The 10,845-nt window shown below is 53.4% G+C and overlaps 2 protein-coding genes across 2 annotated transcripts in view; one reads left to right on the top strand and one right to left on the bottom strand.

Moving 5' to 3' along the window:
- LOC113751941 overlaps positions 1–161 on the bottom strand; it is a 7,717-nt gene extending 7,556 nt beyond the window's left edge. Inside the window, exon 1 of the mRNA XM_027296085.1 lies at positions 87–161. Coding sequence (XP_027151886.1) covers positions 87–161 — 75 coding nt within the window. The remainder of the gene's footprint in view (positions 1–86) is intronic.
- A 2,162-nt stretch (positions 162–2,323) lies between these two features.
- Positions 2,324–5,577, top strand: LOC113751939. Its single transcript, XM_027296084.1, has 2 exons — positions 2,324–3,412; positions 3,535–5,577. Exons 1-2 carry the CDS (start codon positions 2,324–2,326, stop codon positions 5,575–5,577), a joined length of 3,132 nt encoding a protein of 1,043 aa, XP_027151885.1.
- Positions 5,578–10,845: the final 5,268 nt, after the last annotated feature.

The raw sequence follows: 10,845 nt of genomic DNA, 5'->3' as shown, positions 1-10,845 counted from the left end.
GTCTGTGGGAACGAGACTACTATTACTAAAATGAGATCCACGCGCTCCAGAAGCGGAAGAGTTCCCTCGACAGGGCCTGGGCAGACCTCGGAAGCCCAGCAAGACCGCATTTCTGAAGAACCAGGGTCCCAAAGGACCCAGCCCAACAATGAGGAGGCCATCGCCAAGATGGCCGAGTTTGTCACGGACAACCCCAACATCTTTGAGGAACTAGGAGGGTACCTCAAGAGGCAGGGAAAAGAAAAAGCCGAGTCTTCCAAGAGGAGACCGACGAAGTCCCCTGAAGTGCCCTCAGGCGAGGACTCCGAAGATGGGCGTCTATCTCGGAGCACCTCCAGGCGAGCCTCATCCAAGGCAACCTCCAAGATTGCCTCCATCTCCCGAGCGTTTTCTCGGGGACTACTGGGAAAACGAGCCGAGAACCCACCTCGGCGTCCCGGAGGCCTAGCTTCTGATTACATGAGGGCTCCGCCCTTCACTGATGACATCAACGGGGAAATGGTGCCCCCGAACTTTAAGCTTCCAAATTTGCACACCTATGACGGCCGAGGTGACCCCGAGGATCACCTCCGCGCCTTCATCTCCGCATTCCGACTCTACTGCGTCCCCGACGCCGTGATCTGTCGGGCTTTCCCCATCTTCCTGCACGGGACCGCCCGGAAGTGGTTCTGGAGTTTAGAACCGGGGAGCATTTCCTCCCTGGATGAGCTGATAGACCGGTTCATCCACCGCTTTGTGTCGTCTCGACCAATAACAAAGACTTCAGCTTACTTCTTGAACCTGCAACAGGGTCAGGGCGAGTCACTTCGCTCGTACGCCCAAAGGTTCAACGAGGAGAATGTACAGATACCTGACCAGAACGAGCAGGTAACTATTGCTGCCTTCACCAACGGGTTAGTAGCAGGGATCTTTAACACCGAAATCCATCGGCAGTACCCCCGTACACTCCGGGAGCTCTGGGAAAGAGTGGACCAGGGAATCCGAAGCGAAGATGTAAATCGCATGAAGCGAGAAGCCCAAGCATCTCGTACGGGGCAAGATCCCCGGAGGAGGAAAGACACTGGCCGAGGTGAACCAGGCCCAAGTGGCACTTCAAACCAACCCCGAGACCGCCGAAGTGTCTTCGACCGGATCGTGAAAGGCAGATTGTCCACCTCGGACGCCGAGCTGACGCCCCTCAATTCGAGCCGGACCCACGTCCTGGCTGTGATGAGGCAGAATCACCTCGGCCGCAACCCTCCCGAAATTCCGGGGAGGAGAGATAAGAGGAACTCGAACCTCTACTGTGCCTACCACCGTGATGTAGGGCACGAGACTGAAGACTGCAACGACCTAAAGCGGGAAATCGAAAATTTGATCCGGCAAGGATACCTGAAGCAATTCGTCCGCAAGGATGGAGGCTTCAACCGAAGCGTCTCCCACCGGGAGAACCGAGGCCCTCGCCGCGACGACCGACGGGACACGAACATGCATTGCCGAGGTCCCGAAAACCGTAGGGAGGACAAGCAGCCCCCACGCGATGGCTCACCGGGCTACGGCCCCAACATCGCCGGGGTGATCAACACCATCGCGGGAGGACCAACGGGAGGAGACAGCCAGAACTCCCGGAAGCGGACCTACCGCCAGGCCGAGATGGAGGTGGCCGAGCCGAGCTCTCGGCTGTCCGAGGTCATCACCTACGGTCCCGCTGACCCCGTTCCTGCGGCCTCCAGCAATCATGAAGCTCTTGTGATTGAAGTCCTCACCAACAACTACGTAGTCAAAAAGGTCTACGTAGACCCCGGAAGCTCGGTAGACGTCTTGTACTACCGGACTTTCGAAAGTTTGAAACTGACCAAGGAGCAACTCACTCCTGTCAGGACTCCCCTCGTGGGATTCGGGGGACACGTCGTCCACCCGGAAGGCATGTTGACCCTGGTGGTAACAATCGGGCGTCATCCACGCTGCCGAACTGTGCCTGTCAGTTTTGCGGTGGTCAAAGCAGACTCCCCCTACAATATGCTGATAGGCCGGCCCACGCTCAATGCCTTGAGAGCCGAAATTTCCAACCTCTGCGGGGGTGGCCGAGGTAAGCAGCGATGTGGGCGCCGCCCGGGAATGCTACCTCGCCACCATTCAAGCAGCAGTCACCCCCCGGCCCTCACCGAGGTCAGAAGAAAAGAGGCCAGCGGTCCTCTCCATAGACTGCATCGACCCTCGGAAGGCAGAAGAGCCCAACAGGCTGGAGCCCGGGGATGAGGTGGAACTGGTGGTAGTGGATGAAGCGAAACCTGACCAAGTGGTCCAAGTAGGGGCTGGACTACCCTCACCCCTGAAAGAAGAAATGATCTCCCTGATCAAAGACCACCGAGACGTCTTCGCGTGGTCCGCGGATGAAGTGGTCGGAGTGCCACCCGAGCTCATGACTCACCAACTCAACGTTGACCCGCAGGCCCGACCTGTGCGACAGAAACGAAGGCACTTCGGCCCCGAACGTAGCCAAGCCATATCGGATGAGGTCGACAAGCTCTTGCCGGCCAAGATGATCCACGAGGTCCAATATCCCACCTGGCTGTCCAATCCAGTCATGGTAAAAAAGGACACCGGGGGATGGAGAATGTGTGTCGACTTCACCGACCTCAACAAGGCCTGCCCCAAAGATTGCTATCCTCTGCCAAGGATAGACGCCCTCGTCGACGCGGCGATGGGGTATGAAATCCTCTGCTTCCTAGATGCCTTCAAAGGGTATCATCAAATAGGAATGAGTGAGGAGGACCAAGAGAAAACGGCGTTCTACACCGAACGAGGTACTTATTGTTACACTACCATGCCCTTCGGGCTAAAGAACGCCGGGGCGACCTACCAAAGGCTGATCAACCGACTCTTCCAGAATCAGATCGGCCGCAATGTGGAGGCCTATGTGGATGACATCCTCGTTAAAAGCCTCGCCACTTCATCCTTTCTGTCAGACGTGAGGGAAGTCTTTGGTGTCCTGCGAGACTCGAGGATGAAGCTGAATCCCAAGAAGTGCGTCTTCGGCGTCACCTCGGGAAAATTCTTGGGGTATCTGGTTTCCCACCGGGGAATCGAGGCCAACCCCGACAAAGTGAAAGCCATTCAGGACATGTCCCCACCTCGGAACATCCGAGAAGTCCAACGGCTGAATGGACGCCTGGCCGCGCTGAATCGCTTCCTGTCCCAATCAGCCGAGAAAGCTCTGCCTTTCTTTAAGGTGCTGAAGAATGCTGACCAGTTCGCCTGGACTGAGGAGTGTCAGGCTGCTTTCGACCAGCTGAAGCAGTACTTGCATCACCTACCAACACTCGCTTCACCTCGGCCCGAGGAGAAGCTCTACCTCTACCTCTCCGCAGCCGACGAGGCTGTCAGCGCTGTGCTCATCCGAGATGAGGGCACCCAAGTGCCGGTCTACTACGTCAGCCGAGCCCTCCGCGGGCCGGAGACCCGATACACGCAAGTGGAAAAACTTGTGCTGGGGCTCGTCCACGCAGCTCGGCGGTTGAAACCCTACTTCTTAGCCCATCCCATCTCGGTCAGGACCGACCAGCCCATTCGGCAAATATTGGTGCGACCCGAACTTCTGGTCGCCTCACCAAGTGGGCTGTCGAATTGGGAGAATATGACTTGTCCTACGAGCCACGCACCGCCATAAAAGCTCAAGCTTTAGCTGACTTCCTTGCTGAGCTCACCTTCACGGAAGGTCCAGAGTCCACCTCAGCCTTACCCGAGGTGTCCACCTCATCCCTGTGGACATTGTATGTCGATGGATCCTCTAATGGAGACGGCTGCGGAGCCGGACTGCTCCTGGAAGGACCTCAGGGGGAGGTTTGCTCTTACGCCCTCCGCTTTGACTTCCCGGCCACCAACAATGAAGCCGAGTACGAGGCTCTAATCGCTGGACTCCAGCTAGCCCGCAAGCTCGGCGCCCAGCAAATCCACGTCCGCAGTGACTCCCAACTCGTGGTACGCCAAGTTATTGGTGAGTACGAGGCCAAGGATGAGACCATGCAACGGTACCTCTCCAAAGTTCACCAACTCACCGCGTACTTCAAGTCATTCGAAATCCAAAGGATCCCTCGGTCCCAGAATAAGCGAGCCGACGCCTTATCCCGGCTGGCTTCCACTTCATTCTCTGACCTCAGCAAAACCGTCTTGGTGGAGGTCCTGAGTGAACCAGGGTACGTGGAAGAGGTGGCCTGCCCCGTGCACTCTGAAGAAACTTGGATGACCCCGTTCATCCTTTTCTTGGGTCAAGGAGTCCTTCCCGAAGACCGAGCTGAAGCAAGGAAGATACAACGCAAAGCCGCTCGGTATGCACTCCGCGATGGAGAACTATATAAGCGCTCCTACCTCGGCCCATGGTTGAGGTGTGTCACCCCCGAGGCAGGACGCGAGGTCCCCCACGAGATCCACGAGGGCCTATGTGGGGCTCACATCGGCCACAGGATGCTAGCTAAGAAAGCTATGCTCCTGGGATATTTCTGGCCATCACTTCGGCAAGACTCCCAGGACCTCGTTCTCGGCTGCCCTTCCTGCCAAGTCCACGCACCCGAGCACCACCAGCCTTCAAACTTCATGGTCCCCATCACTTCACCCTGGCCGTTTGAGCAATGGGGGACAGACATCATAGGTCCCTTCCCCAAAGCCGTCGGGGGTTATACATTCTTAGTAACCGCTGTGGATTACTTCACCAAGTGGGTCGAGGCCGAGCCACTTCGGACCATCTCAGGGCTGGCCATTCAAAAATTCTTTTGGAAGTGCATTATCTGCCGCTTCGGCATACCTCGGGTCATCATCTCGGACAATGGGAGACAGTTTGCCGAGAACCCGTTCAAGACTTGGTGCGAGAACCTCGGCATCAAACAACACTTCACTTCGGTAGGCCACCCCCAGGCCAATGGTCAAGCAGAAAACTTCAACCGGACTCTTCTACATGGTCTCAGGACCCGACTACACCGAGTTGGGTCATCTTGGGTGGAGGAACTCCCCAGTGTCCTGTGGTCGTATCGGACCACGCCGAGGTCAGCGACGCGAGAGACCCCATTCTCCCTGACCTACGGCGCCGAGGCGGTCATCCCGGCTGAGATCCTTACCCCCAGCCCTCGGCTGGCAGCCTATGCCGCCGAGGTGAACGACGAAGAGAGGCAGCTGGACCTCGACCTCGTCGAAGAACGAAGGAATCTCGCCTCAGCCCGGATAGCTTCTTACAAGAACACACTGGCACACTACTACAATGCCCGCGTGAGACATCGTAGATTCCAACCTGGAGACTTGGTTCTTAGAAAAAACTCAGTCAGCCGAGCTGAACCGCAAGGGAAATTATGCCCGAAATGGGAAGGCCCTTACCGAGTTGTGGAATCTGACGCTAAGGGGTATTGTAAACTGAGTTACCGAGATGGCTCATTAGTGCCGAGGTCTTGGCACGCCGAGAACCTCAGATTGTATTATTATTCGTTGAAGGTTATTGACTTTCATTCAGTTATTTCATTCAAAGTTGACTTCATCAGTATTCTTGTCAAGTTAGACTTCAACTTATTAGTTATTTTTTCAACCAATATGATGCCCAGCATACCTTATTAAAAAATAAGGGGGACAAGCAAGGGATGAAGTCAAAGCAAAAAATTAAAGCACTGAGACGAGAAGAAGTAGATATTTCATTCAATAAGAAAGAGCGTTACAAAAATATAAGGCCGAGGTCCGAGTGCTACTAAGCACTCTTCACCTCGGCCACCCCCTTAAAGCCTACGACCCTAGACCCCCGTCTCGGCTCCATCCCCGGTCTCGGCTCCCTCCTGGGCATCCTTCTCTTCGGCCTCTTTTCCGTCGGGGTGAACTTCATCTCCATGCTCTTTGCCGACGTCCCCTCCGACTTCGTCCCCTCCGGCTTCGTCTTCCTCAGCGTCCTCTCCTCCAGCTTCTTCCACTTCCACCTCCTCGAACACTTCGTCGAGTTCGGACAACCACTTGTTGAACTCGACCTGGACTTCGGCCAAGTTCCTTCCTGCCTGGATGCCTTCGGCCATCCGATCGCATAGCTCCTTGGAGTCCTCGTTATAGCTGGCATGGTTTTTCAGAGACTCCAGGACTTCGGAGGGGAGGTGAGCTGCAGCCTCGTCTATGGCTGAGGTGAAGCCAAACATGAAGTTCGGTGTGAGTAGCTGGCCGAGATCTTTGATGAAGGCCTCGGACCTTCGAAATGTGTCCACCGCCGAGGCCCCAGTGCTGTTGAGGGCTTGCTCATGGGACTTCTTCACCTCGTCCCCCCTCTTCTGCTCTTCTTCAAGGGCCGACCTGAGACTGTTGATAGTAGCCACGGCCTCCTCATCCTTCGCCTCGGCCTCCTTAAGCCGCCTTTCAAGCTTGGCCTTCTCAGACTCGGACACCAACAGTTTTTTCTCCAACTTGGAGATTTGATTTTGCAACTTGCCGGTGTCCTGCTCATCTACCAGAGCACAGTACCGGTGTGCCATCTCGGCCACAAAAGACGAGGTGGAAGCTGTGGACACCATGAGGCTCTGGACCATCTCAGCCGGAGTCAGCTTCTTCATGAACTCCAAATCCCTTGGCAAGGGGGAGTGCATTACTAGCTCTTGGGCGACCCGAGGATGCTGGCACCTGTCGTTGACCGAAATCTTCCAGTTCGGACACCAATGCCCGCCGGAGTGCGTCTTCTCGTCTCCGGGAAACACTGGGGGGCTGTGGAAACGATTCCATAGCGAGGTCCCTGACACCGGATTGACTGGAGGCTTCAACTGCTTGCCTCGGCCAGAAGGAGGTGTGACTGTTGTAACAACTCCAAGAGGAACTCCCTCTGGCATAGACGAGGTGGACCCAGTAACCGCGGTGGCCGAGCTGCTCTGGCCAACCTTGGTGGGAGTGCCTTTAGCCACCGAAGTCTTAGCGGCTGGTCCTTGTGACTTCTTCTTCTTTGGCGGAGGTGCTGATGTCTCGTCAGTGCTCTTCCTCTTCTGCCTCTTGGCCACTTCGGACGAGCCAGAGACGACGAGGTCGGACAGTTTAGTCACTGCACAAGAAACAAATATTATCATACGCCTTAGCCGAAGTGAAAGCAAAGCTACGAAAAAAAATTACAAGGTATCCCAAGTTCAGTGGAAAAGAAGGGAGGTTTGGTAGTATTGATCACAGCTCGGCTTATTCCCCCATCAACGAGCACGACTTCGGGGTAGTCATGGCTGAACAGCCGAAGGTCCGACTTCATCAACTTTTGGAATGACTCCTCTTCGGCATCCCCCGCAGAGGGGTCGGCCTTCGCCTTGATTGGTCTCCACCAAAAACCCCTAGGGAAGTCCACTCCGGACACGAAGAAGTAGTCGCGCTTCCAATTTTTGATCGAGCTGGGAGCACCAATCACCAACTTCGGGATAGCATTGTTCCGATTGCCAACATAAAACCATCCCTTATCCGTCGCGTGTGCCTTAAGGGTGTAGCATCGGCGGAAGAGGTCGACGGATGGAGTCACCTCCTGATGTCGGCACAACATCTCGAACCCCACGATGATGCGGATCGCATTCGGGGTGAGTTGGGTGATCCTCACATGGAAGTGACGAAGCAGATCCCTGAGGAACCTCGACGTCGGCATCCTCAGCCCGGCCTCCAGCTGTTGAACATAGACGGCCACCATGCCATAGGGGGGCCTCGCGGCTGTGTCATCCTCCTCGGGCGGCAGAATTTCGTACCCCGGCCGGAATGGGTACTTGTTAACTACCTTCTGGGCCCTATCTCTTCCTACGCGACTCCTAAACTTCGGCATCTTTCCGAAGTCAATGTTGGCCACATCCTTAGGAGCAACGGGCTCCAATACGTTCTCATCGTGCGGTATCTCGATGCCGAGCTCTTCGTTATAGTCCACCACGGAACCATCTTCGCTCATCTCGGACGACTCCAACTCCGAGGCTGTCTCTCCGACCCTCACCTCGGTCGACCCCTCCTCTGAACTCGGCGTCGACCCTTCAGAGCTGGACGTCGTCGCTTCTTCCTCAGGATCCGGCCTCACCTCGGTCTGGTAGCTCGGTGTCACGGTTTCTTTGTGGGTTCTAGCCGTTTTGGCCATGAGTGAAAGATGAGATAAGAAAGAAAAGGGATACTTACTATTGTCTACGGAACTGGACGAAGTGGATGACTTCGACTGTGACTTCGGTTGGCAGAATTGATCTCGGCAACAGACGTAAATTTGGCAAGTCCCAGGCAGAGGAAGAAAATGATGGGCCATGCGGTGAAAAGGACCCCCTATTTATAGGGGATGGCCAGAATCCGAAGAGGCGGCAAGAATGCGAAGAGACGACCACGTTCGAATTCAAAACGCCGTGGCACACTCTCTCTTCATTAAAGACCCGTCCTTTCGACTGACACCCCATCATCGCGAAACGTCCCACTACTTCACGACGTGACGGTTGCGTATCAACTGACCCTCCACGTTCTGTTAACTGACTCGCCCACGTGTCACGTCCCTGCATCTTCCGGAGCAGTTTCGGGACCCCGAACCTTCATGCCTTCGGCACAAGGAAGCCTCGGCACCTCCCTTGCTCGGAGCATCCGAGGCTTGGGGGGCTTATTGAGGATGCTCACCTCGGCCGCCCCGCGTGGCCGAGGTGAACTCACCTCATCCCTCATCAGAGCTCGTCCGTGTCTTGAGCACGACCCCTGAGTTCGACCAGATCCCTAGTCTACCGTGTAGGTGACTTCGGCACCTCCACCTCGGCTCCACGCTGATGACGTCTAGCCCCTGACATCACCCAGGACCAGTGCTTTATCTGAAAAGCACTAGAGACACTTAATGGAACCTGCTTAGTACTCCCCGTCATCATACTCAGGCGGCTACAGTGTCAGAGTCAGAACTCCTGACACGGGACAGAGCCGTAATGACCAGAGGGTGGGTCCCACCAGTATAAGCCCTCCGCTCTGTCCTCTACTCTCCTTCTATAAATACCCCAGACACACTCCCAACAAGTAAGCACACTGTTCATTTGCTTATACTTTAGCATTCTCTCGTTCCCTTACTAACTTGATCGTCGGAGTGATCCCAGGGGAGAAGCCCCGCCACTCACTGATTTCATCTCACTGCAATAACTTGATGCGCATCAAAACGGGCTCCTTCAAATTGCACATTGTTTCGTGCTTTCCATAGAAACCATAGTATTAGCACTGGCAAAGCAAATCTAATATGATCTGTAGACACAAAAGCGGATGAATAAAACCAGGATAAGATCATGGCAGAGATCGATGTAGGCCTGACCTCCAAAATGCCAAATCTGCGATTATAGTGATCCCAAGTTTTGGAAGCTATAGGACCAGTAAGAAATAGATGAATCGCAGACTCTTCATGTGCACCACAACAAACACATCGGGAACCCAAATTAATTCCCCTCTTTTTAAGGTTTAACTCCACCGGCACAAATCCCAGCACAACTTTCCAGGTGAGAAAGGAAACCTTCAACGGGACTAATTTATTCCAAATAACCCTGTTAACAGTAGATGTACTCCTCCGTTGCCTCAGGGCCTCCCAAGCGAACTTAACTATGAAATCCCCAAAAGGGGAATCAAGCCATACCATGCAATCCTCTTGGTCTGGGTACAACTGGATTTCCTGAATCCGAACAACAAGTTCCACTGGCAACCAAGCCCTCAGCCGCTCCACATTCTAGCCATTTTTTCCATAAAGTTTGGCCAACAACATATGGGGGGTCACATATAGGAACCATGTCAGCTAAAGGCGGATCACCTAACCGGCGATCATACCAAAAATCCACAAAATCCTTACCCAAGCACCACCTTATTTACTCTCAGCCAAATCACGAATACCTTGTAATCTCCTCCACAATGGAGGAGGTCTATTAACCTGAACTTTTAGAGGGTGACAACCATTAATATATTTCACGTGCATAAATTTTGCCAATGGAGATTCTTTCTTCGGCAATCGGCACCATAGCTTGCAAGCAAATGATGTGGACATATCTTCAAAAGATTGAAATCCGAGACCACCCTCCTCCAATGGATAGCAGGCTCTCTCCCATGACATCCAATGAATGCCTTTCGTCTCCACATATTTATCCCATAAAAATGAGTTGCAAATTCTGGTTAACTGTTGGAAAACTGCCCTGGGAGGATGTAAAACTTGTAACAATACATAGATACCGAAGAGAGAACATGCCTCAACAAGATCAATTTTCCCCCGGGTCATAACAGTTTAGTGCTCTGATGAAACAACCTATCCCTCATTTTAGCGAGAATCGAATCAAACAAGATACACATGACTCTTCCCCTAGCAATGGGCATTCCCAAATAAGTGAAAGGGAAAAATTGTTGTTGAAAGTGTAATTTTGAAACCACCATGGCCACCTGACTATCTGTTGCTCTCTTCAAAATCAAAAATGAACTTTTGTGAGCATTAATCCGCTGACCCGAGTATTCTTGATATTGGGTGAAAAAACCAGCTAGAGCGTCTAAGCAGTCCTTCGAACATCTGGCAAAAATCAATATGTCATCCGCAAGGGCAAGATAAGGAACTTTTGACGCTGCTGTGACATAAAATCTATCTTGCTTCTGCATAAACAAATGTTGCAAACCCTGACCAAGAAACTCTGAGACCAATAAAAATAATGCCGGAGAGAGCAGATCCACCTTAACGTACACCTTTGGAAAGTTTTTTAAACCCCGCTGGAGTGCCATTTATCAACACTGAGAACCAATTATTAGACAAGGTCCTAAAAATCAGGTCAATCACCCAGTCATGAAACCCAAACTGACGCAACATAAATAAAAGAAAGCTCCATTCCACCCTGTCGTACGCTTTTTCCATGTCTAGTTTCAACATTAGATTTGGCTTGCCCA

This window comes from Coffea eugenioides, chromosome 11 (assembly GCF_003713205.1).
Source record: "Coffea eugenioides isolate CCC68of chromosome 11, Ceug_1.0, whole genome shotgun sequence".
Lineage (NCBI taxonomy): Eukaryota > Viridiplantae > Streptophyta > Magnoliopsida > Gentianales > Rubiaceae > Coffea > Coffea eugenioides.
The sequence above is the reverse complement of the archived record's forward strand: the minus strand, read 5'-3'. Positions and strand labels throughout refer to the sequence as shown.